This window comes from Cryptomeria japonica, chromosome 9 (genome assembly GCF_030272615.1).
Source record: "Cryptomeria japonica chromosome 9, Sugi_1.0, whole genome shotgun sequence".
NCBI classification, from domain to species: domain Eukaryota; kingdom Viridiplantae; phylum Streptophyta; class Pinopsida; order Cupressales; family Cupressaceae; genus Cryptomeria; species Cryptomeria japonica.
The window spans coordinates 706,805,443-706,832,351 of NC_081413.1; the positions used below are offsets into that span (position 1 = coordinate 706,805,443).

Sequence of the window (26,909 nt, forward strand, 5' to 3'; positions counted from 1 at the left end):
GCTTATTAGGGCTCTATTTTGGACCTGCTCTTTAGATCCCAGCTACTGATACTATCCTAAAACCTTATAGTGTCAATACCTTCAAAGAGTGGTATTGGACCCTCAGCATGAAGGACGACATGAGGGATAATGTCAATAAGATGCGTGATAAGTGCGATGACACTTTATCAAATGTGAAGGATCTTGGTGAAAGGATTCTCAAATCCATGGTTCCCGGTTGGAAAAATAGTATGGAGGATAGTGAAGTGCAACCACAGTGGGAGGATAGGCTTAATCCCAAGGTCACTTACTCCATAGAGGATCTAGATTTTGCTGTTGGGCTTCAAGCGGACATATCATGTTTTGAAAATCACAAGTCATACTGGAGAGAGGAGCTGGAGAATTTGGATAGCCTCCTACAAGGTATCCATTACAAAATGTTCAATCCACCTATGTCGTCGACGACCGAATTATTCAAGTTATGCCTGAGATTGTAGGACTACGTTCGGGTAGAGCGTGCAGCCGATCGAGATATCTGGGGAGAGTACCTGCACGACGAGGTTGAATTCATCACCGAGGAATCTACAGCTGGAAAAGAGAAAGTGCTTTCCTAAAGTGCTTTTTCTTTCAAATTTGAAAGTGTCACTTTTTGGCTAAAGTTCATATTTGATTGCCAAGTCAACTGTAAACTTTAAAACTTTGTACATGTGCACTTTTTGAATTGTTATGGATAGCTTAATTTTAATTACCTTTTTGGGTAGTTATTGCTCCCTTTGGTGTAGTTGCTGATATTTACCCTCCATTTATGGGTATGGGTACCTTTTGTAAGGATGAATCTGGGCCACTTGTTTAGTTTAGATCTTGGCCATTCATTTGTTTTTGGAAACATATTTAAAGGGGACTGGTTTTCCCTCATTTTGTAAGAAGTTCATGGATTGTTGCTGAAGCTCTGGCGAAATTTACACAGGATTTAATGCAAAGTTAAGACTGTTTCAATTTCATTGTGAGTGCATGGTCTTCTTCTTCACCAATTTGAATTACTCTGTTATGTTTCTTTCATTTTTCTATAGCATTTTCTAGATAAACATTTGATAGAATCCTCGTTGTTCAGACCATTAGGGACTGACTGATTGTCATTCCTTTTGCATGGTTAATCTGAACCTTCTCATATGCTTAGTTCGGTTATTGAACACTTAGTGAATGAATGTTAAAGTTTTCAATTTATGTTTAATAGCATGAAAACTTAATTTTCCCTTGAAGATCACACTAGATTCTTACAAACGTTGTGCTTTAATAGTTGATAGTGTTTAATCTGGTTATTTGGAGGTCTCTGTCTGCTTTTCTTTAATATACTATCTTAGTTAAATAATTAGATTTTTTGAATCTCTTTTCCCTATCGCTCTTTTTCCCCCTTTTTTTTACCAAGAAGAATCCATAGTCCAGCAGAAATAGTATCATCTAACTGAAACCAGTCGATAACGAGACCGTTAGAATTTTATGGAACTCATCCAGCAATTGTCCATTTCACCGTAAGTCCCTTTGTGTTTCCAGCAAAACACATCAATCACTGAGTAATCCCGCAGTCAAGACCTGACAATCAAAACCTTGAGGTTGTCCCCTTTGATCAAACGCAAAAACAGCATTAGGGATTTCCTTATCTCAAGAGAGGATAGGATACTCAACGAGTATATTCTATTTTGCGTTGGCAAGATGGAGTTTGCAGCAATGCGACTTTAGACACATCAACAACGTGGAGTGCTGCGTACGCCCTAGCTCACGTACGCCACGCCTTTAGCTTGGTGTTGCGTACGCTGGTTGCTGCGTACGCCTCCGCCCGCGTGCCCTTCTTGTCGTTGCGTGCCTTCGTGTCACCGCTTCCCCCTTCACGCCACTGCTCTGTGTGCCCTTCGTACCACCCCTTCCCCACTCTGTGCCACTGCTCCCCCTCACTTCTTCACGTACACTGCGTTTGCCCTTCACATACGCTCCACCCGCTCCCACTTATTGCACGTGTGCCCCTTGCGCTCCCTCCTTTGGTTGTGCGTACGGTTTGTGTGGTGTGTACGCCCTGCGCACTCTTTTTGTCTTCCGCGGGGCTACTCCTCAAAACTTCCCCTTCGTTGTCTTCGCAAAAATTTATGTGCCTTTTTGCCCGTTTGCTATTTTTCTTAACATGCCGAATGGTTTTTATCCTCCACTTAGTTTTTTTCGAACCATTCCTTCCTTTATTTTGCTGGTCCCATAAAAAAGAATTTATATTCTTTCTGGTCTTTATTATCTTTCTATGGCCTTCTCTTTTCATGCACAATGTTTTAATTTGCGTTCTCTTTTTTTCCAATCTTTCCTTGTTTTTCCAATTTCTCTGAACCCATGCTTCTAACTTTCATGCCTTGGGACCATCTCCCTTGGTCCTACATTCTATCCAGTCATACCCCAACATATTCGCAACAACCGTTTCTCTCCTGGACAGTTTCTCTCTCCTGGTAGATTTTAAGTTTTGACCCATTTACTGGATCTTTGATCGGATTGTCATCTATGGTAGATAATTTTATAGCTCCGTTTGCCCCTACTCCCTCTATTTTATAGGGCCATATCCAACATACCCTAAACTTCCCAGGTCGGAGTTCATTCCGGCCATTGTATTTGAGCACCAACTGTCCCGGTGCAAATTTCATCTGTCTCAAGTGTTTGTCATGCCAGAACTTCCTTCTTCTTTGGGCTACTTCTGTGGCCCATTGTGCCACTGTTCTACGTTCCTCCATCTGAAGTAATGTATTCAACTGCTCCCTTAAGCTCTCCTCGTCCCCCAACCGGTTTTGGACCGCTATTCTCATACTCGGTACAATGTACTCTACTGGCATCACAGCTTCCTGTCCATACATGAGCTCGAATGGGGTATGACCAGTAGTGGCTTTGTAAGAAGTACGATAGGCCCACAACACCGCACCCAACCTTTCCTCCCAATCCTCTTGTTCTACTCCACAAGTCTTGTATAGAATGGACACCAATACTTTGTTTGTTGACTCTGCTTGCCCATTCACCCTTGGGTAGTAGGGACTTGACAGCGTGTGAAAAATTCTGAATTCTATTGTCATGGTGTGTATCAACTAATTCACAAAATGTACGCCTCTATCACTAGTGACTTGTATCGGTATTCTAAACCGAGTTACGATTTGTTCATATAGGAACTTGGCGGTGCTGAGTGTCGTGTTGTCTAGAAGAGCTCTGGCCTCAGCCCATTTTGTAAGGTATTCTGTAGCCACGACTATGTACCACCATCTGTGCGCTTTGCTTGTCCTGAGTGGCCCTACAAAATCTAGCCCCCATCTCTCAAACAACTCCTGTGGTTGGGATGGAAAAAGATGCATAAAGTCTCATTCGAGTGGCTTACCCGCCCTTTGGCAAGTATGACAACTTGACACCCATTCCCGTGCATCTGCATAAAGTGTAGGCCACCACAACCCTGCTAGCAATATTTTTCTTGCGGTAGCATCTAGACCCATATGCCCTCTCGCTAGTCCTTCATCTGATTCCCTAAGTACCCCAGGAATTTCTTCCTCTAAGACACACCTTCGTAGTACCCTATTAGGGCCCATTTTGTACAAAAGGTCATGGATCAATTGGAACATTGTGCTTTTTAGTGCCAGCTTCCTTCTTTCACTTGGGGGCATCTCCTTCGGGAACGTTGCTCTGGAGAGATATTGTCCAAGCTTCTCATACCAAGATGGTAAGACTGCTATTTGGAACAAGTGGCCATCCGGAAAATCCTCATTCACTCCCCCTTCTGCGGGTTCCCCTGATTTTATTCTTGACAGATGATCAGCCATTACATGACTCTTTCTTGGTCGCACCACAATGTTGAAAGTAAATTCCTGCAGTAAGATCAGCCATCGACTTACTCTCCCTTGGATGACCGGTTTGTTGACCAGATACATGAGTGTCTGGTGATCAACGAAGAAGGTAAAGGGCGTGGCCAGGAGGTAATGACGGAATTTTGCACTGCGTACACCATCCCCAAGGCCTCTTGTTCTGTGGTACTATAGTTTCTTTCCGCTTTCAACAGTAGGCGGCTGGCAAAGTTTATAAGGTGATCCAAGCCCATGGCTCCCGACTATGCTAAAGTGGCACCAATGGCAAAGTTGGAGGCATCTACATGCACATGGAATTTATTATCCCAATTTGGGTATATCAGGATAGGAGCACTTACAAGTTTGGATTTGAGTTCCCTAAAGGCCTCTTCTTTCTCTTTGTGCCATACGAATGGCTCCCCCTTCCTTGTGAGTTTTTCCATCGGGAGGGAGACCTCAACAAATCCCTTAATAAACCGTCGATAGTACCCTACATGGCCAAGGAAGGATTTTATTCCTGTAACATCCATTGGGTTTTCCATTTCCATGATGACTCTCATCTTATCTGGGTCAGTCTTCAACCCTGCTTTGCAGACTATATGGCCAAGTAACCTTCCTTGCAGAACGAGGAACGGACATTTCTTTGGATTGAGGGCAAGTCGAGCTCAACGGCACCTTTCCATGCACTCCCCCAATATTTGCAAGTGATTCTTCTTCTCGCTGTATACTGACCAATCATCCAGGAATGCTTTAAAATTTTCAGTCGCCATCTTGTCGAAGATATGCAGTATGATCCTCTAGAATGTGGCTGGGGCGTTGCATAATCCGAATGGCATCCGGTTATATGCGTAAACTCCATCCTCCACAATAAATGTGGTTTTCAACTTGTCTTCTTCTGCTATGCTAATCTGGTTGTAGCCGGAAAAGCCATCCATGAAGGAAGAGATTTCGTGCCCCACCACTTCTTCCAGTATACTATCAGTAAAAGGTATGGGAAACGGATCTTTCACAGTTACAGCATTTAAACATCTGAAGTCTACACAAATGCAAATGCGGATCTGATTCCCCTCTTTCTTGAGCGAGATGACAATAGGTGAGACCCATTCGCCGGTTTGCACCCGGAATATGGTTTCGGCTTCTAACATCTTTTCTATTTCCTCTTGCACCTTTGTAGCGTAATTTTTGTTCATGCGGTAGGGGCATTTCCTTACTGGCCTAGCCCCTGGTATTAATGGTATGCGATGTACGCATAGTTCTGGAGGCACTCCTTTCAAGTCCTTATATGTCCACGCGAACACATCTTTGTATTCGAGAAATATTTTAAATGCTGCTACCTTTAGTACGGGGTCCCAATCGTCCCCCACTAGTATTACTTTTGGGTTCTTTTCTTCCCCAAGGTTGGTTTGCCGTACCTTTGGTTCCACATATTGTACGACCTCATTTTCTCCAAATTGGTGAGCCAGGGCCCCATCTACCCGGGCCTCCCCTTCCTGGTATTCGGCAAATTGTGGCGGGTAAGTATTGTCTTTCTCGATCTCCAAGATCTCCAACACGTTACACGGGTGGAAGATTTCGTAATCCTCCATCTGCCAGTGGAATAACCCATTGATAGAACTTGTCTCATCCTCTAAGCAATTCCCTAAGCGAAGGACTCCCTCTTCATCAGGTTCCATCTCACCATCCACCCCGGTGCGCCTTTCTCGAACCCAGAGTCCGAAGCCACTTCCTGACTCACTACTTGGTTTCCTAGATCAATGATATATTTCTTCCCTTCACTTTCGATTGAGAGAGTGTTTTTCTTCCAATTGTGGTCCGCTTTGGCCATGATGAGCCATCCTCTTCCCAAGAGTGCATCATATCCCTTCCTTGCTAAAGATATAACCATAAAATCCAGAAAGAATTGTTGGGTTCCAATGGTTACCTTTTGTCCCATGAGTGTGCCAATTGGTTTTATCCCTTGCTAGTCTGCTCCTACCAGGTGGAATGCGAGTGGCCACAGTGTTGGTTTCCCCAAGGCCTTCCATGTCTCTTCTGGTAACACATTTACCGCTGATCCTCCATCCACGATCGTATTGGTGAGTTTGTAGCCCATGATTTCCAGTTCCACTATGGCTGGTGTTCTGCCCACACCTACTGTCATCAACATGGGGTCAGTGCTCTCCTTTGAGTGGTTCCTTTCTTCCACTTCCTCCTTGTGGCCTGGCGTCTTTTCCTCTTTTCTAGTCTCCTCCACCTAGTTTATGGCTATCCACAGTTGTGGTAGTGTCAGCAACAGATCCGCTACTCGGACCGGCACGGTGGTTTGTAGCAGTTGTTTCATTATGGTTGCTTCGGAGTAGGGTCGTATGGTGTTGGTGGGTTTGTAGGATACTATCTTCCGCCGTTCCTCACTCATTTCCCTTTCTACTTCCTTTTGTGCCTCCTTTAGTCTTTCCTTTTCTATACCCGGGTCAGGGTACGTTAGTTTCCTTGCATGGGATCGGGTAATGGCCAGTACTTTTGGTTCCGACCGTACTACCTCCAGCATGTTCACGCCTTTCTGTCTTGGACACTCCGTATCTTCGTGGTTGCCTGGCCCACACCATTTGCAAAGTAGCCCTCCTCCTTGTCCAACACCACTCTGGCAGTCACGTGCAAAATGGCCCCATTCGTTACACCTTCGACATTGTATGATTGGTCTGCCTTTTGCATCTTATTAGATGCGACCGCGTGGGGTGTTATTATTGCTGTTGTTGTTTCTCCCCCTCCGGCTGCCCCTATAGCCAACTGGTGATGCGTCTGAGTTTGTGTTCTAGGAGGGTGTAGTTGGTGGTGTTGCTTGTTCTTGAGTATATAGTATCTGGCCACTCCTTGCCTTCAAGTTGTAGGAGCATTCCTTAATGGAATGTCCCAACACTTGGCAAATGTCACAAAAAACTTTCTTCGGGCAATTGGTTTTTGTGTGTCCCTCCAGTTTGCACTTTGTGCACCAGAGTTCCTTGCCCTCCCTACTTTCTTCCTTCTGAGTCCGCATTTCCCGCATCATCCGCCTCATATCCTTCTGGAGTGTTTGTATTGTCCGGGACTCCTCGCTTTCCTAATCACTACTATCTTCATCACTTGTGCGCTTCTTACCGTTCAATGTCTTGTTCTCGCTTTCAATGTCCATGTCTCTATTATACGCGTCCATGAAAGTAGATGGAGGTACTACCTTCATATTTTTCCGCGGGGATGGGTGCAGTCCCTCGATGAACCATCGCTTCTTCAAACCATCGGCTAAGGTATTGTCCATTTTTCCAATCAATTCTTTTAGCCTGCGGTAGTAGGACCTTACCGTCTCACTCTTGCCCTATTTGGTGGTGTATATTTCTGTTACGATCTCGTCATCGTCCTGAAGTAACCAAAACTCCTCCTTGAATGCCTTAGCAAGTTTTTTCCAAGTATCCTTTTAAGTGGTGGGCAGGTCCGAGTACCAATCAATGGCAATTCCACGGAGGGTGGCTGGGAATGCTTTTAGCCAATTGTCCTCATCATCCTCGCCATTGGCTTGCCATATCGTGACACAAGTTTTACAGTGACGGGCGGGATCCTCGGATCCTATTCCATTGAATCTGGGAAGTTTCTGCTTTTCGTGGTTATGTGCCATCTTTCTGCTTTTCGGGGTTACTCTGGGGATTGTTCAATGACTCAGTTGGTGCGGTTGTTTGCTCCCAATTATCACTACTCTCTATTGCCTGTGGGCTGTTGTGACTCCTGTCCCACTTTTGTGTATGTTGCTGAGAACCTTCTGCCAGGCTCCCTCCTTCTTCTACTATCCGATAGAGTTTCAGGTGCCTCTCCAGTTGCTCCTGGGTGCGCAGGGATCTTCTCACTATGTCTTCTTGGCTCCCTTCTTGCTCCTCCCAGGGTTGCCGTCTTCGATCTTTGTTGAGTGTATTTGGCATTAATTATTGGAACTACGGTGGTTTCGCCGTTGTGCAGAGTCCCTCTGCTCTTCTTCCCTTCGATTCCTTTCTTTGTACTGTTGAAGCACTTGTTGCCTACGTTGCTCCCTTCGTACGTTCTCTCGTTCCTCGTCACGTTCCACTAGTACACGTGCCAACAATCGTGGAAGACTACCCAGGAGATCATGTACCGCCTGGTTCACGTTGAGTTCCGCACGTACCGTACCAGTCGAGACAGCGCTCAGTTCCGCTTCTCGCTGTACGTACCGGTCCATGAAAATGTCCCACGCGTGAATCAGGTCTTGTGTCAACTGATCCTCCCTGGTTACTTCGGTGTTATCCTCTACGTCACTATCTGTTACCAGGATGCTTTGGTCGAATGGACAACCCATTATGCTTCCATCTCGCCAGCCTTCCCTCCTGAGACCTTCGGATTCGACTTAGGCAACGGCGCCAAAATGTTAGAAGCCTAACTGGATTAAGTTGTACTATACAGAACACCAAGATTCAAATTATAACACCAGAGCATAATAAAACATTATCATGGAACAAACAACACACAATACAGTATAACGAGATATATTCATGTAACACAAATGCATATCATATTAATCTCCACTGGAATGTCCCTTCCAAATGTGCTACACGCTTACATATAAAGAGTTTGCGGTTGGTTAGGCCATCAACCGTCAGACAACCAACTATCTCGAGGATATAACTCAATACTATTGTTTTATTTTAATACATTACCAAAAAGCCTTATTTACTAATTAACTGGCTTACTAGAGATGAAACAGGAGCACGCATTGCACAAGTGGTTGTCTTGATAGGTGATAAGACGAGAGATGTGGTCACTCCTATGGATTATCAGGTTACCACAATTGACCTTGCATCTACTACAAAGAAGCAAGAGTTCCAAGAGCTCGATGATACAATCAAGGAAATTGAGGCATGATCAGATAGGACTATTGAAAAGGAGATGCTTAAGAGTGAGAACCGGAGGCTCAAGGAGTATATTGAAGGGATGAATTCCCCAAGGTGTGAGGATTCTACTTTTGTCTCACCCCTTACTATTGCTCATGGATCCCCCTTGATCATGAGGAAATGAGGAATACATTTCAAGAGGTTGGAAAATGGATAGAGGATGTTTCAAAACAAGCGGATGATTTTATAACTCAGTTTGTCCAAGCATTTGACAACACAACAGTGCTCATATTCAAAATGCAATACTTGGAAGGAGTTTGGGAAGATTTCCAACCAATGCAAGAGAAGACTATTCTTCACCTTAAGGTGATCGAGCAAATTCCTATGTCCACATTCATCAGAGAGGGAGTTGTTCAGGAGGGCAATGTTTATGATTTCCATGGTTGGTATTGTTCTTTGTGTTAAAAATACTGTTGTTGTTGCACCAAAAGATCGACCTATTAATGTCCGATACAACCACTAGACTTATATAATCCACATGAGGTGATTAAGCCATGTCACAAACCCGAGCGCTACGCTGCAGAACACAAGGAGACCAAGGGCGCACACCTTGCAACAATCCCCCCCAACGCAAGCGAAGGGGTTTGAACCTGTGACCCAGGCTCTGATAGCACTTCTTAGAAGTACGGTTGTCGTTGCACTAAAAGATCGACCTGTTAATGCCCGATACAACCACTAGACTTATAGAATCCATAAGATACGGTTAAGCTATGTCACAAACCCGAGCGTTGCGCTGCACAACACAAGGAGACCAAGGGCACACACCTTGCAACACTTTGGCCATGCGAAAGTCAGTGTATGATCATGCCAAGCAAGAGTGCATTGAGATGGAAGGATCGATCCAAGAGATACAATCCAAAATCCTTACATCTATTGAAGAATTATTGGAATAGGATGTCCATGCTTCCAACAATTTGAAATTGGAAGAATTGAAAGAAAAGATGAAGTTTATTTACTTCAAGCATTTAGAATCTTTAAGGAAGAATCAACTAGATGACTTGGTTTCTCTCATGATTCACATCAGCAACTTGCAGAAGCCCATGTTGGATTGGGAAAGCATTTTCAATGCTTGCTCAGATGCCTTGGACGTGATCAATTTGCAGCAAGGTCTACCGAATGTTACGATGGAGGAACTCAACTCAATCTTATCTGGATTCGTTGAGTATGCAACAAGAGAGAGAGAGAGAGATGCGAGCCAAAATCTTATAGAAGATTCCCTACTTACTTGATGACTAGGCCCCATCCTAGTGGACCTCATTTTTTTATTCCACTTTTTGATGTAAACACTGATTAGGGCAGTGTTGGCATGATCTCGGCCCTTGATTCTAAATGAATCTTGGCCATCCATTTCATATAAGACTCTATATAAACCCATTTGCCTCTCATTTGTAAGAGAGATTTTTGAGAACTGTCGTCTACATGCTGCAGGTTTGAACATAATCATTGAAGTTTGGTAATTTTGTTGAGATTTGAAGCATTTGTGGTTCTCATTGCCTCCAAATTTAGATTAGAATTTGTTTCAAGTATTTCAGATTGGATGAAAGAAGTGTTGAAATTAATTTGAATCAAACTCATTTAATCCATACCACTAGCTTCTTGTTGTAAGTTTGCCTTGTGTGGTCAACTAGAATTTAAATTGAACTTAACTTCAATTATTGTTCATCCATTGGTATGCATTGCCTTGATCGTATTGATGTTGATGGTGGTAATTTGAACATCTATAAATTTACCCTAGATGATTGCACTAAGCTTGAGTTGAATTGTTCTTTGATGGTGAAACCTGGCCTAGTTCAATTTCATTGAATCGTTCATTACCTCTTGCATTCTAGGTTAGATAGGGCTAGATTAGAATCTATAAACCCTCATCCTTTTGCATTTTACTTAAAATATTTGTTAGAATAGATCAAGAGCTAAATTGTAAAATCATAAGTCATTTTGAAGCCACTAGCAAACCCATCTCCATTCATGATAAGTTTGACATCATCAAGAACAGTTATGTAAGTCCCAAAGTGAAAACAGCAATTCACATCAAACCATTGAGTTACCCACATGTCAAGAACTGACCGTAGAAACCTTGGAATCATCTTAGTTGATTAGATATTTAGCAATTGAGGTGATTTTGTTCAAGAGGGTAAAATATTTTGGTATTTTATTATGTGTTCGATTGTGCCTAAAAAACACATCAACAGATACTTGGGAAGGGGTAGACCGGTTCCCAGATCCTAAAATCCGGAAGGAAGGGAAAGGCCAAGTTTTCGGGTTTAGGCTAAGTTGTCGATTCGGGTACGGATTCGCGGATTCGACCAAAAAAAAAAAAAAAAAAATCTTGGGTACGGGTATGAGTCTGTCCGTATATATATATATATATATAAATTTTATATATATGTTCAAACATCAAAAGTATATATATGTTTTGATGCATTTCATGCATCATAAGGGGCAAAATTACGGCTTAGATGTTAAAAAAATATTTAAAAAGGTGTTTTTTTATTGTTTTTTGTGTTTTTATGACCCGTGAGCCCCGTTTTTGGGAACCCACGGGCCTTGGTTCTCCTAGGTCCGCCCGGGTTCTCCTTGGATTCCTCTCGAGTCCTGCCTAGATGGGCCACCTAGGTAGGACCCGGGAGGAACCTGGGGAGAACCAGAACCGGGCAAGAACCAAGACCCGGACACAGCCCATATTGCCAAGAACCAGTATCTTAGGGTTTAGGAAGACGGGATAACTCTTCCCAAAAGGGAAGGGGTAGACCAGGTCCTTGAATCTCGAAATCCGAAAGGAAGGGAAGGGACCAACAGACTCCAAGGGAAAGTCAAGTTGCAAGGGAGAGGGGGAAGGCCCAAAGCCCACCTCATGACGAAACTACACTTGAGCATTTCATGATTCCACAGGTTTTGTGCTTGATCAATTGGGGCAGTGTTGGTCCATGGAATATATCATTGATCGGTTCTTACTGATAAACCAAGGGTGTCATAATATGACAACAGTATGTTCTGTCCATTTAAGACTTGTTCATCACCATATATCCTAATAGAAAAAACATTGATGTGTGTTTGTGGGAATGGATCTACTAACATGGATGGCAAATCATTCAATGATGTTCTTTATGTGCCTACATTGTCAACCAATACCTTTTGTATCCATCAGATAACACATGGTGTAGGCAAGAGTGTTGAGTTCACACCAAATTTTCAATGTTACCCCGAGTTTCCAGGATGGGGACGGCAGGGGACAGTGGGACGCGTTTCCGAGACGGCAAATTTTTTTGCCAAATTTGGGGACTGCGGGGGACGGCTATTAAAATATAGGAAAAATTTAAAATATATAGGAAAATTTCAAAATTCTAAATGTTCATATGAAAACATGGATAAAGAAGGCATACATACATTATATTCATATGAAAACAATAAAACATGGAAATAGCATGTGTATGATACTATGAAAAGTTGAAGACATTTTAGAATGTAAATTCTGAACATACAACATTGTTAATACTCAATAGACAATATGCAACTATGCATTCATAAATCAGAATTTCAATTCATTCACATTGTCAATATGCATATCATAATAGATATTAAAGAAATAACATACAAAATGTCAAAACAAAGAGGTTAAATTTTCCCTACTTCTATCGATGTGGTTTCCCCCCATATTTTTCAACAGGGGTTTGGGGGCAGTGCCCCCAAGGTGGGGTCAAGGGGCATCGCCCCTTGCGGGGTCAAGGGGCAGCACCCCTTGCGCACTCCCTGTCGGGATACAGGGCGGGGTCGAGGGGCAGCGCCCCACGAGGCCAAAAAAACTTATTCTTTCATAAAGGTGTTGGGTGTTATTTTTCTATTAACTCGCCGAGTTTGGCGATTTTTGGGCGATTTTCTAATCTCTGTGTCAAAATGCCCAAAGGCTACACTGCTGCCATATAGTTTCATTGTCAAAATTATGAATTAAATTAATGTTATCTTTTAATTTTTTTATTTTTCATAACAATTTGAATTAATAAGGGGCCTATATTAGAAAATTTAAAAAAAAAATTGAAAATACAACTTTTTTTATTTTTTTAATATTTTTTAATGGCCTTAGGAAAGGGGGACGTCTGGCCGTCCCCAGGACGGATTGGGGACGTCCTAGCCGTCCCCAACCGTCCTCGGGATGTACAGACGTCCCCCAAGGCTAGGGCAGGCGTCCCCCCATTTCGGGGGCGTCCCCTAAAAATATAGGGCAATTTGGGGACGGGGGGAAACGTCCCCTGGCCGTCCCCAAGTCCCCTGGCCGTCCCCGGGACAAGGACGGGGGTTTTCAGGTCGGGGATGCTTCCCCAGGTAACTTTGTCATCATTCAACTATTGCATAGAAGACAATTGTTGTTGCAAAGGTTGATCATCAATCTTGATTCTACACATTCTCAAAATTTACTCCTATTGTTCCTTTGACTAGTGTACACACTGAAGTATCTAGTGTTGATATATTTTAGGAAATTCAATATGATCATTTGAATCTTGGTGCTCTTTAATCTATTAAGGTTCTACAAAGATGTTCTAACAAAATTAATCTACTTCATCTATTGTTGCTTCTAATGAGACTAGTGCTACTCCATGCATGGCTCCTAATGATTAGTGCAACATGATATTCATTATCATCCAAATACATTTACATGGAATGATTACTTGACAAAAATTGCAAGTTTGTTTCATGAGTCCTATCTTGCAAACTTAGAGGACAGTACTACAGATATTCATCTCCTCTTTGATGTTACTTCTTGTGGAGTTGCATCATCTTCTTCAAATGTGATGGGGGCAATAAGACACTCTCGCACATCCTCTAAATCATTTGTCACTATTTGGCATCCATGTGAAGATCCTTGAGCAACATTTGTAGGAGACAGCTTTGTCTTTCGATTGGGTTCTTCATCAATGTGTCCATTGAACACCTAATTTGATTGTGACAACTTTCAGCATCAACATGGGGAAACTTCACAAAAATTTAGAGACATCAATCATCTTCGTCTTTCTTCCTTCATATTCCTAATGGGAAGACATCCTACAAACATTCTTGGTTTTGTTTCTTCTTAACGGAAGGAATGTTGTTCAATGGAATTGGATCATCGAACATTCAGTTTTAACCATCTATCATCATTACAAGAGACTACTATGAGAGGGAGTTGTGTGGTCTCTCTTCTTCGTCTCTCTTTCTTTTTTGGGGGGGACAGGGGGGTTGGGAGAGGGGGCAGCCAAGTGCAAACTTCTTCCTCACATAGGATTTTTTTCATTCTTTTTTCAGAGTACTTTGTTTTTTCCCACTTTTGGGGAGTGTAGCTCCATAGAGTTTTTGCCTTTACCCCAATTGTAGAGATTGCATTTGTACATGGGTCCTTAACATGGCCTAGCAATTGGGACCAATCCTTGTATCATTACATCTTGTACATCCTCAAATTGCACTTATGGGGTTGTGTTTGTGTGAACGGGATGGTTTACCTAACTCATTCATCATCTAGATCCAATTTGCACTAGTTATCTTCAGGTACACATTAGATAGTTATCACTTTATGTCTTGACTCATAAGATTAAGAAGAAACATAATATTGTGCAATCCTATTTCACCTTGGTCTATAAACCCAAGGGGTTTCCCTTTGTATTCTCAATTAGTCACCTCATTGTATATTTGCATCCTTTGATAAAATAGAATTATTCTCTCATATTTGATCTCTATTGTGCTTTCTTTGAAGGTCTTAGATCATAGGTGGCTACATCTTTAGCCAAATCTTGCATAGTGTTAAGTATTCTATACCAACAATTACAAACAATACTAATATTGCTACAAATCATCCCAATATCTCCATCTATTGTTATTCATATTCAGCTATTTGACATAAAAACATCATTTGATGAGTACTGTGTATTAGAGAGTAATTTCTATTTAACGTTTCATTTACGAATCTTTAATTTTCTTAGTTTCTAATTTCAATTTGGTTTACAATTGTTTCTTTTAGAAACATCATTTTGTAATCTCTTTATATGTACATTTCATATTCATAGTTAATTCAATCAATTAACAAAACATGAAATCAAAGCGGGATTGAATCTTTTTTTGCAAATTTTTAAAAGTAAAAATTTGTTTGCCTTTATAAAAATTTTGAAAGAAATTAATCTATGCTATTCTTCAAAGGAATCTATTTTGTGCGATTAAAAATTCTGGGCGGATTTCTCACTCCTGTAATTCGCAAAACCGCATGAGAATTCTTGCTTGTCGATCACATCCTTCTGTGCGCCAATTTTCTAGGTCCCGCTGGTTTGTGGCTTCTTCTCTCTAAAAGTCGCACCCTTTTTTTTGTGTTTTTTTTCGTGGATATTCTTCAAGGAAAATCCCATCAGGGTTATTTGTCTTCATACAAATCCTGCGCCTATCCTACATATTTATTTTAGAGAAAAATCGTCGGTCTGTGTTTGTTCAGGGATTTTCACAAGCATTATTCTTCTGACCTAGTTCCTACGACCTGTTTCTTTCTTGTGCAATGAATATGAAGCATTTTTTCAAATTGTGTGGTGGTTTTTTCTATAACTTGTCTTTTCCGACAGGTTTCGAGCTTAAACCTTGTCGGCTTTTGTTCTTCGTGACTGCATTTTCTTTTTCTGCGACGAGCTTTGTTTTTGAGCTTTGTTTTTCCATGACAGCTTTCCAAACAATCGACAAATTTGGTGTTATTTTTTGCCATCTAGGGTTTGATTCTACTAACTTTGTTTCAAGCACTCCAAGTGAAGTTGATCCTCCTAAGTTGGATGGCAGTGCTTCTACTCTATGGCCAAAGGGGTGGGCCAACACCATTGGTGATCTTCACGATGATGAACTTATTGAGAGTAGATCAACTAGAAGAAAGAACAAGCAAAAGAAAATTGTTAACTTTGCTCTTATGGCAAACATTCACAATGTGTATAAGCCTCAAACATATTCAAAGGCTAAAGGAATACTTGAGTGGGAACAAGCTATGGAAGTTGAACACCATAGTCTTGTGAAGAACAACACTTGGGGTCCTATCCGATCTTCCCTCTGGGAAAAAACCCATTGCTTGCAAATGGGTGTATAAAGTCAAGTATAAAGCTAATGGAACTCTTGACAATTACAAGGCTCGATTAATAGCCAAAAGGTTCTTGCAGAAAGAGGGCATCAACTATTAAGAGACATTTGCTCCCACAGCCAAAATGAGCACCATTCGGTTTGTTCTCACTATTTTAGCTTGGTTTGGATGGCAAATCTATCAAATGGATGTCAAGAGTGCATTCCTCAACGGTGAGTTGCAAGAAGAGGTCTACATGACGTAGCCTCCTCGTTTCAAGGTTGCTAGTAAACAATACCAGGTATGCAAATTATGAAAGCATTCTATGGCCTCAAACAAGCTCCTCGAGCATGGTACATAAAAATTGAAAAGTACTTAGTTGATCAAGACTTTTAAAGAAGTCCTTCCAATCCCAATCTATATGTCAAGAATACTAGTAGTGATATCCTTCTTCTTGCCATCTATGTTGATGACCTGATCATCACTAGTAGTGCAGCACATTTGATTGAGCAAATCAAACAGAATTTGTGCTAGTACTTTGATATGACAGACTTTGGACTTCTGCATTATTGTCTCGGTGTGTAGGTTTGGTGGACAAATAGACACTTTTTTATTTTTCAGTCAAAGTATGCCAAGAGTCTGCTAGATAAGTTTTGAATGCGCAATTGCAAGGATAAGTTTTCAATGCACAATTGCAAACCTGCATCTACACCTATGGAGAAAGCTAAAACTCTCAGCCAAATCGGATTCACCTATGGTGAATGAACCAGCGTTCAGCCAACTAGTGGGCAGCCTCATCTATCACACCGCCACTAGATTTGACCTCAGTTATGTTGTAAGCTACATATCTCGCTTCATTACAGCCCCTAAAGCTAAACATTGGGTTGTAGCGAAGCATTTGCTTAGATATGTGAAGGGCACTCCTAACTTTGGTATTTTGTAGAAGAAAAGCAAAGATCCTAGACTCATTGGTTTTATAGACTTGGATTGGACAGGTTTTGTTGATGAGAGAAAGTCTACTTTTGGGTATGTCTTTAGTTTGGGCATAGGTGCAATCACATGGACCAACAAGAAGCAGCAAGCAGTAGCTCTTTCCTCAATAGAAACAAAATATCAAGGAACTATTAAAGCAGCTTGTGAGGCAATTTGACTTCAAAGCATGCTTTTTGACATGCAAATGTCGCAAGGGGTCTTGAAACTTGCCAAAATCTAGTCTTCCATGAGCAGACTAAGCATGTTGAGCTTCATTGCCATTTCATCCGCAAGCTTGTAGAAGATGGATTTGTTCAGTTACAATATGTTCCAACTAAGGATCAGACTACAGACATCCTCACCAAGTCTCTGAGCCCAGACAAGATTGTAAAATTTGGGGGTCAACTTGGTGTAGTTGATAGAATATTCAAAAGGGAGGGTATTAGAGTTAGTTATTTCTTTTTAATGGTCATTTAATGTTTCATTTAGGAATCTTTAATTTTCTTAGTTAGTTTCTAATTCTAGTTTTGTTTATGATTGTTTCTTTTAGAAACAATGTTTTGTAATCTCGTTATGTGTACATTTCATGTTCAATTACCAAAACAATGTAGTCACATGGATTGTACTAAGATTCCTCACCACATGATGCTTCTACAACATTCAAAGTCGTTTCTTCTAAAATTTTCATTGATTCTTTGCAACAAGATTGAAGAGCACATGATTATACTAAGAGGGGTGGAGGGGTAGGGTGAATCGGTATAATAACAAAATTTTATTTATTAAGACTTGATTAGTTTCAGTAGCAAAATGTCGAAACTTAATCAACCCCAAATGCAAGATCTAGCTAATAGAAGAACAAAAGAACACATATGGAAACCCTTGCCAGAGAAAACCACAGCAAAATATTGATTTTGCATTAGAAACTTCGTACAAATTTCACAGGCACCAACCCACAAGAGATACTAATTCCCTCTAGATGATTCATAGGCACCAACCCACTAGAGACACCAATCCCCACAACTGAGCACCTAATCAGCAAGAGACATCAATCTCTTTAAAGACAAACTGCTCATAAGCTTCAATACTTTCTGCTCATAATGCATGCAGTAGTTCGCTTCATAATCTTTAATTCTTTTTGCTGACAAGCTCTGCAAAAATCTGCTCATAAAGTCTTAAAAAGTCTGCTCATACGGTCTGTAATAATTCACTTCAGCTCATCATTGTTGATACTTTCTGCTCACAAAGTCAGCAATAGTCTGAACAGATCTGAAACAAAACTGTTCACAAGTCTGAAATCATCTGCTCATAAACTTAAAGAATTTCTGCTCCCTGGGTCTGCTCAGATCTGCCTTACATAAGAATAATATTCAATGAAAAACTTGATACAAATCTGCTCATAAAGTCTTAAAAAGTCTGTTCATAGGGTCTGCAATAATTCGCTTCAAAATCTGCTCATCATTCTTGATACTTTCTACTCACAAAGTCAGCAATAGTCTGTTCATAAAGCCTGCTCAGATCTGAAACAAAACTGCTCACAAGTCTGAAATCATCTGCTCATAAACCTATAGAATTTCTGCTCCCTAGGTCTGCTCCGATCCGCCTTAGATAAGAATAATATCACCTTTTCACCCAGCAGTAACAAGTGTCCAAGCAGGTCGGCCAGCATTTGAATTTCATTTAATTTCATTGTTTTGCATGCCCAAGATGAGCACCAAACTTAGGGGGTCAACTAAGAGAAATTAATATATAGTTTCAAAGTTTTTATTTCATTCCCCAAGGTGAGCGTTGGGATCAAGGAAGTCGTCCCTCTTAGAGACCTGTTGTGATGTTTTCACACATCGCCCCATTGCAAATGGGGACCCCCACTTTTTTGCCTTTTAGGGTAGATGTTTTGCTAGGTTGCCTTGGTTTAGCAATAATTCCCTAGTGTTCGTCTTTGCTTATCCGAGAGTGTCATGTCAAAATGTCGAACGGACGTTAAAATTGTTAAAAGGGTCCTAAGTGTCAGGTTGCCTAAGAGTTTCAATTCCACCTTGAAATGCGCACAAATATGTTAAAGATGTTGCAATATGGTGTGAATTTTGTGCACAGGTGCTAAAAGTCCCTATAGGAGTCGTTTTTCCACTCCTAGGAGGTGAATTAGGTCAGATTTGCACAGTGTCCCAATGGAGCCTCATTTTCCCCTAGTTGAAATAGTCTGAGTATCGATGCAAAACAGTAAAATTTGACAAGTCTGGGCATTTTTAGTGCGAAAATCATCATTGTCCCGATGGAAAATGTCTTTTCCCATGAAATTAAGGCCTATATATGAGTTGTCCCAATGGAGGACGTTTTTCCACTGAGTTTTGAAGGCATAAAGGACTTTGTCCCGATGGGAGATGTTTTTCCCCTTGAGTTTTTGGACTTTGTCCCGATGAACAGCGTTTTTCCCTAAGTGTTTTGACTTTTGTCCTAATGAACCACGTTTTTCCACTGGAGGGCAAAAATTTGACTAAATGTTGGAATTTGTCCCGATGAGGTGCAGATTTCCCCACGGATGAAAAATGAAGTGTGACGAAGTTAATGACGACAAAATTCCTTGTCCCGATGAAGTATGTTTTTCCCTTGGGAGGATTGGTGAAGTTTTAATCAATTTTGTTTGTCCTGATAGGTGTCGTTTTCCCCAAAGGCGAAATGTGTGGACAAGATGAACAAATGAATGAATTTTAATTGTCCAAATAAGCCACATTTTTCCCCAAGGGCCTCGTGATGAGTTATGATGAGATTTAATACAATTTTCTATCCCAAAATGGATCGATTTTCCCCAACTGGCTCAAATTTAATGCAAGTGAAAAGGATTTAATGCCAGGTATGCCCAAATTTAATTGTTTTTGCTTTGTTACAAATTATTTAATACCCCACAACAAACATTTAATGAAAATATGAATTATCCCGAAGCAAATAGATTTTCCCCAGGCTGTTATAAAGGCAAGTTTTGCTTGTATGGTGAAATATCAAAGCAAAAACATCAATAAGTATGCCCAGCCAGCATTAAAATAATATTATAAGTGTCCTGATGTGACAGTTTGAAGTGTGATTGGAGGCAGATTGAAGATTCCAGCTGGGCGATTTTTGCTTAAGTGTCATCTTGACACCATTGTTGAAGGAGAGATGCATATTGAAGAGGGCGATTTTGCCCAATCATAACTAGCACCACCATTGGAGAGGAGTGACAGCGATTTTCTGTGGCCGATTGAGCCACATTTTTTGCCGATAATGTTTCGCGCAATTGTTGCGAATCATTGCAATTTTGTTAAAGTGTTTGTTGGGCACTATTGTTTTAGAGAGATTGAACACCATTATTGGGCGCCATTGCTGGTCATTGCTGGAACATCACATTTTCAGACTTATACTTCATTTCCAGCCATCCTTGGTGAAGGGCGATTTTGTCTAGGTACTATTTTTCAAGAATTTGAGGGTGTTTTGTGTGGACACCATTGCTGGTGCAGGTCTGAAGCATCATTTTCAGAACTCTTTTCAGACTGATACAACATTCCTAGCCACTTGTTAGTGCCCAGGCATGGCCATTTCCGCACTTGGAGGGGTGAAACAACTTAAGTGCAAGTGTATGGCATGGCTGTGAGCACTTCCAGTCATTAATATCAATCATTTTCTGAGTATTTTCAGACTTTTAGAAGGCATTATCAGACATTCGGAGGATGTATTCAAACTTTGTCCTCAGAAAACCAGACTTCGTTATTACTTTGATATCTGAAATTTGTCATTTTCTGAGTGTTTTCAGACATCCAAACTCAGAATTTAACCTGAAAAGTGTTGGGGCAGCCAAGATTATCCATTTTCGAGGTGTATTTAGACTTCAATATCAGAAAATCAGACTTTAATACACCATCTTCTGAGTGTGTTCAAACCTGGGTATACTTTTTTGAGCTTCAAATCAGTCATTTTCAAAGCATACCAAGGTGTCTTCACATGGTACTCAGAAAATCAAATCTAATACAACTTTCCAGCACCAAAATCAACCATTTCCAGGGGTATCCTCAAACTTTAAACTCAGAAATCAGACCTGAGATTGCATCAAACATGCCATTTTCTGAGTTTACAGGGGCGTCTTCAAACTTATTTATTGCAATCAGACTTATCCTAAGTCTGAAAATCAGGTTTTCTAAGGGCAAATTATGCAAATTTTGATCAAATCTCTTGTATTTTCCAGAATTTGTGTTACCTAATGTTAAATTTCTGGTTTTCATGCTTACAGGTCTGAAAACTATTTGAAATTAGAACCTTAATTAATTCTGGAAAATTATTTGTGAGAACAAAATGAGGAACATTGAAGTGTTTGATGGGGTTTGAATTTCCACTCCTTCAAATGGTGATCAAATCAAACAAAATTTCAAGGAGAATGAGTCCCAATGAGGGTCATATTTCCACTTCAAGGCAGAATTATAAAAGAAGGGACAAATCAATTCAAAGGAAGATCAATGACAAAGTAGTCCCTATAGGCATCAAGTTTCCACCAAGTGAAGGAATGGACAGGGATAATGCAGATGTTTTGAGAACTGATCTATCCATATGAGGATGGATTTCCCACCAAGGTTGAAATAAAGTTTATCACATGGGTGTTTGATTCAATGTTTGTTTGTTTTGCAGGTTTGCTACAAGGAAGGAAAGCACGATGATCAAGGCTTTAGGTGAACGAGGATGCAACTTGCAGGGATACCAGGGGCTCAGCACTACAAGGCAACAAATGCGGATCGGAAGACCAACATTTCAAGTATTGGAAGAGGATTTCAAGACGAGGATTTCCACAGATCAAACATGAAGAAGACTTCACCTTGATGGCGAGCAAATGAAGGAGGGCAAGTTCAAGACATAAGCACAGGGGATTCCACATTATGAAGAAGGATCTACATCAAGGAATCTCAAAGTCAAAGAATGTTAAGGATGAAATACAAAATATCACAAGGAATTCCAAGCATCATGGGGAATGTTCAAGGATGAGTTAATCAGATCTACAATGCAAGCTAAGGTGGCTTCCCAGTCACCATTCGTTCAATCAAAGGGTACCAAGTCAACATTCATTCAAGGAGGGAATAAGTGACACGTGGCACTACATCAAATAGTTTTTATCTTACTTACCCTCATCTCTAATTGGTCAATGTAATGGTGGTTGTAACAAACCATAATTAAGCTTTTTATCTTTCAATCTTGGCCAATGATATTGAATCAATCTGAGCCATTCATTGTAATGAGCTATCTATATAAGGCTCAATGCTCTCATTTATAAAGGTTAATAGAAGAATAGTTAGCAGTAGAAGAGTAGAAGAATAGTTGCTAAGGCAATTAGAAATTAGAACTTAGAGGAGTAGAGTAGGAGAAGAAGAGATTGTTGCAAAGACTTGTAAATGAATATACTCTTTTCATTGAAGATATGGTGAAATGTGTTGTTTCAACAAGTTGCATGGCTTCCAATTCTCATTTGCTTTTATGTTGATTAGATGACTAGAAGATTTTGTGGATGATTAGTGGTGAAACTCATTTAATAATCCATACCACTAGCAGCTTGTTGATTGTAAGTTTGCCTTGTGTGGTCAACTGGAATTTGAATTGAACTTAACTTCAATTATTGCTCATCCATTGGTATGCATTGCCTTGATGGTATTGATGCTGATGGTAGTAATTTGAACATTTATACCTTTACCTTATAAGATTGCACTAGCTTTGTGGAGTTGTTCATTGATGTCAAAGCAAAGTCTAGTAGAGTCTCACCAAGTCATTCACCACTTCTTAAATTCCTAGGAGTAGATTAGACTCTCTAAACCCTTTCCTTTTGATCTTTCTTTGTTAGATGAATTAATCCCACGTTCCAGCAACATCCAAGTATTCAAGCATTCATTTACAACGTAATTCCCCTTGTGATTCCAGCATTATCACATCAACCATTGAGCTTATCCACACGTAAATACCTGACATTTCGTAAGCTTGGAGTTGTCTCATTTGGTCACAAAGCATAGCATTTGAGAGACTTTATTCAAAAGAGGATAAGATACCTTGATATTTTATTTTGTGTTCGTATGTGCATAAAAAACAAATCAACAAGACCCAAAAAAACAAACACCAAGGAAAAATTAATTTAATTTCCCTTTACAAGGGGTGACTTCTATGAGGAGGTTGTCCAAGATAAAATATTAATTTTGCTTTAATTAATTCCCCTCAAGCACAGATGCCTTGTTTAAATACTTGTGCAATTTAAGAATAAATTGCCTTTCTCATGAACAATGAAAACTCCATTATCTCGATCATAGTACCATAAATTTGGCACACGTTAAACCTCCAATCATTACACCACTAATTTGAACTTTAACATCAATGAATGTCTTCCAAATTCACTTCACTAGGACACATTCATACCGGTCATCTCCTGTTTATTTGTAACTTTGTAGACTCTCACATTTTGGATTTGGATAACACAATGCTTTCACGACTACATTTTCTTCATCTGCACCCATTAGGCCTTCTACTTTAGATCCTACCACTAGTCAACATTGACATTGGGACCATTGCACAATTTCCAAAAACATATCATATGCTCTATCCCCTCATATTTATTCATGGAATGTGAAGACCTTCTATATAAACCTATGGGACTCTCGCTCTAATAGGAAAAACATCATTTGACAACAGCTGATTTTAATCAGCATTCAATTCTCATGAAAGAGGCTAGACATTTGGGGGAATGCCTGGCCTTCTCTCTCTTTCCCTCTCTTCTTTGGGTGGGAGGGGACCTCCTCTCTCCTCTATCTTTCTTTGGGATCTACTCTCTTCTTTCTTGGAGGGGCTTTTGTACTCCCTATGTGAATTGAGTGTGGAGTAGCGTTAAGTGAGTGAGCACACCTCTTATCAACCATCCATCTGCCATCAGCACAATCTGCCAGTGGTTCCAAAGGATGGGATAGTTGTGAAAGTCAATTGTGATGTAAAACAATAAATAAAGTCGTTGCTCCTTACTTGAATCCTTCCCTTTGCAATCAATTTCTAGTAGTAATCTATTTCCACAAACTCCTAGAGAAAAATCTCTCCTTTGATGAAATACACACAAGTCTAGATCTAAACTCCTACATGTCTCCTTTCTATAATATAGAGTCTCCTACAAAAAAAGTGCCATGCTTATTTCCTTCACTACACTATTAGCATAGCAATTATTTACACCGATCTTTAATGATCACTTTTATTCTCCTCTGGTAAGCCTTTGACAGGTGGTGTTGGAATCATTATGACATGAACATAAAAACAGATCCAATCACTTCAAATGACTCTGCCCCATATTTTTATATGGTAGCAATAGGGTGATGGATGAAGTAGCTTCTATTTTGGACTCCACACTCATCACATTAGCTTGATCTCCTATTGTAGATGAAGAGATCTATTCCTACAGCCAATACGCTTTTCCAACAACCAATCAACGCAATGCCATAAATAAACAAAAAGAAAGTCTTGCTTTTGTTGTCAGACCAGAAGAGCATGAGTGTAGGAATACTAGTGGCAATAACAACAGAGTATATAGCATGAAGACATGATCTCCAATAGACAATAGGAAATAAAAGACATCATATCTACCTACTCCGATGCCACATCAAAAATTTGGGCAGAGTTATAGAAGCCTACAAAATTAATTTTACACAATAAACCTATTACTCTCTCATATTTCATTCAATACATATGTATAGGAAAGTTATATGCTAAATTATAGGAAAACTAGTATAAACTCTTATAAACATTTCTTTTGAAAAACAAGTTGTTCTAAAAACTTGAATATTACAATCCCGTACAATAATTCTTCACACATGACATTCTAATATTTAGACTAACAATTTATAACAAAGATACCTAATGATGTAATATTCCTAACACATCTTGCATCTTATGCTTTTGATTAATTCTATTATATGATAACAAGAAAGGACTCTAACCAGAGTTTACCTTTAGCAGAAAAAAGTATTTTTTCTTTACTTTTATGAAATTTTCAGATTTTTCTTTTTTTCCCACAATTGATTGAAAGAATCTTTATCTTTTGGTTTGCATAATCAATCTGGAGAGAGATTTTTGCTACTAAAATGATAATAATCAGATTTCTCAGCAATATTCTACTCCACAAAAGAGAAACAATGCAAACTTTACAAAGGTCATTAATTTCGCAATAAGAATGAAAATAAATGTTGATGGTACATGTATAACAAACCTCTTCACTGGTCCAAACATAAAAAGCACCTTCTTTTTTCCTTGTTGCTCCTTCAAACTCTGCACTATCAGCATCCTCTGCGGAATATATTCCACCTTCATGGTTTATCATATCCCTCCTCAAATAATCCAGTATGTCCCGACAAACAGAGGAATAAAGGGTATCCTTCCAGATAGCAAATGTATCCAAATACACATTCACAAGTTGTCCTTGATCATACAGCATTTTCTCAAAATGAGGAACTGCAACAGGGTTACAAACACAGCAAAAAATTTAACAGTTAAAATTCGTTTAAAAAGCCAGCAATATGTTATTAAAAGACCCAATAGCTTTTGACCAAAAAACATATCAACTTGCCTGGTAACACTTGTTTTCAGCAATAATCCTTACTTTTTACATCAATTACATTTCAAACTTGTCATCTCCCAAGAACAGATTCTTAAAACATATCTTGATCTTGAACAAGAAAAGAATTGAAATAAATTCTACTTGAACTAGTTTATTTCTTCCACCTCAACATAAAATCTACGTAATAACAAAAACAAGATAGCAAAAAATAACATGGCAAACAAATTGATCTACATTTGTAAAGTAGCAACTCAAATGCATGCAGATTGCAGTGTTTTAAAGTTTGCCAAATACTATTTGGAATGATCAGCATACTTAAGGTTGTAAAATGATTGTAATAAAAAAAAAATTCTCCTATGGAAGGATTTAATGCTCTTTTACATAAGATAATTCAGGATTGTTTCAGTCATTCAAGCTTCTTCAGTTCCATTACTCTCAATCCTCCTATAGTTTTTAAGTGACAAATACAAGACCATAAAAGCAAATGCACAAGAAGAACACACAATTTACATAAAAACCCTGCGGGGGAAAACCACGGCAGAATATTGCTTTTGTATTAGAAACTTCTTACAATCTTTGTAGGCACAAACCCACTGGATACACCAATCCCCACAACTGAACACCAATTCAACAAGAGACACCAATCTCTTCGGAAACAAGGCACCAACCTCCTTGATAATGGTTTGATCTTCTTGAATCAGATCTAATCCACCTCCACAAATCTGCTTAAAAAGCTTCTTGAAATCAGCTCATAAACTTCAAAACTTTTTGCTTATAGGTCTGCAATAATTCACATTAGAATCTGCTCATATTCTTCAATAATTTCTGCTCATAAGGTCTAAAATAATCTACTCATAGATCTGCAATAATCTCCAATAAAACATGCTTATAGGTCTGCAACAATCTTCAATAATGTTTGATCATAGATCTGCAACAACCTTCAATAATAACTGCTCATGTTTGGCCCTTAAATCTACTAAGTCTGCTTGAGATCTGCTTTGAATAGGAAGAATATTCAATAAATTGCTTGGTTGAATGATCTCAAATTAATTCTTATTTATACCAATCACATGCACCCTTTCACTAGGTCAGCCAAGGCAATATGAATGTTTTTATTTAATTTTATTTAACCTTGTCCAAGGAGGGTGCTAGCCTCAAGGAGGTCGGCCAGCAAAAGATACATAATATTTTGATTTTAAGCACCTCTTAATATGGAACCCACATAAGGAGGGATGAGCCCAAAACATCAACATTCATTTGCATTTTTTTATTCAGTCTTTTCCACTTGGGCACAAGACATGGGTCAGCCCATGTAAGCATTTAATTAATTTATTCTTTACCAAAATAACTCAATAGAAGTGCCATATATTTGGCGCACACTAATCCACTATTTATTATGCCACTAATTTGCACTTTGACATCAATGACAACAATTCCCAACAATCCGCCATTTTGTCATTGATGGCAACCTTGTAAATAAATAATCTTGGAATGCAACGGAAACATGCATCTCCGCCTAACTAAATGCTCCCCCTTACTCCACTCCTCCCCCTTTGACATTAATGGCAAAGGCT

At 39.8% G+C, this 26,909-nt stretch overlaps 1 protein-coding gene across 1 annotated transcript in view; it reads right to left on the reverse strand.

Annotated features, from left to right (window-relative positions):
* Positions 1-26,909, reverse strand: part of LOC131073911 (uncharacterized) — a 186,918-nt gene that overhangs the window by 62,147 nt on the left and 97,862 nt on the right. Inside the window, exon 10 of the mRNA XM_058010418.2 lies at positions 24,988-25,229. Coding sequence (XP_057866401.2) covers positions 24,988-25,229 — 242 coding nt within the window. The remainder of the gene's footprint in view (positions 1-24,987; positions 25,230-26,909) is intronic.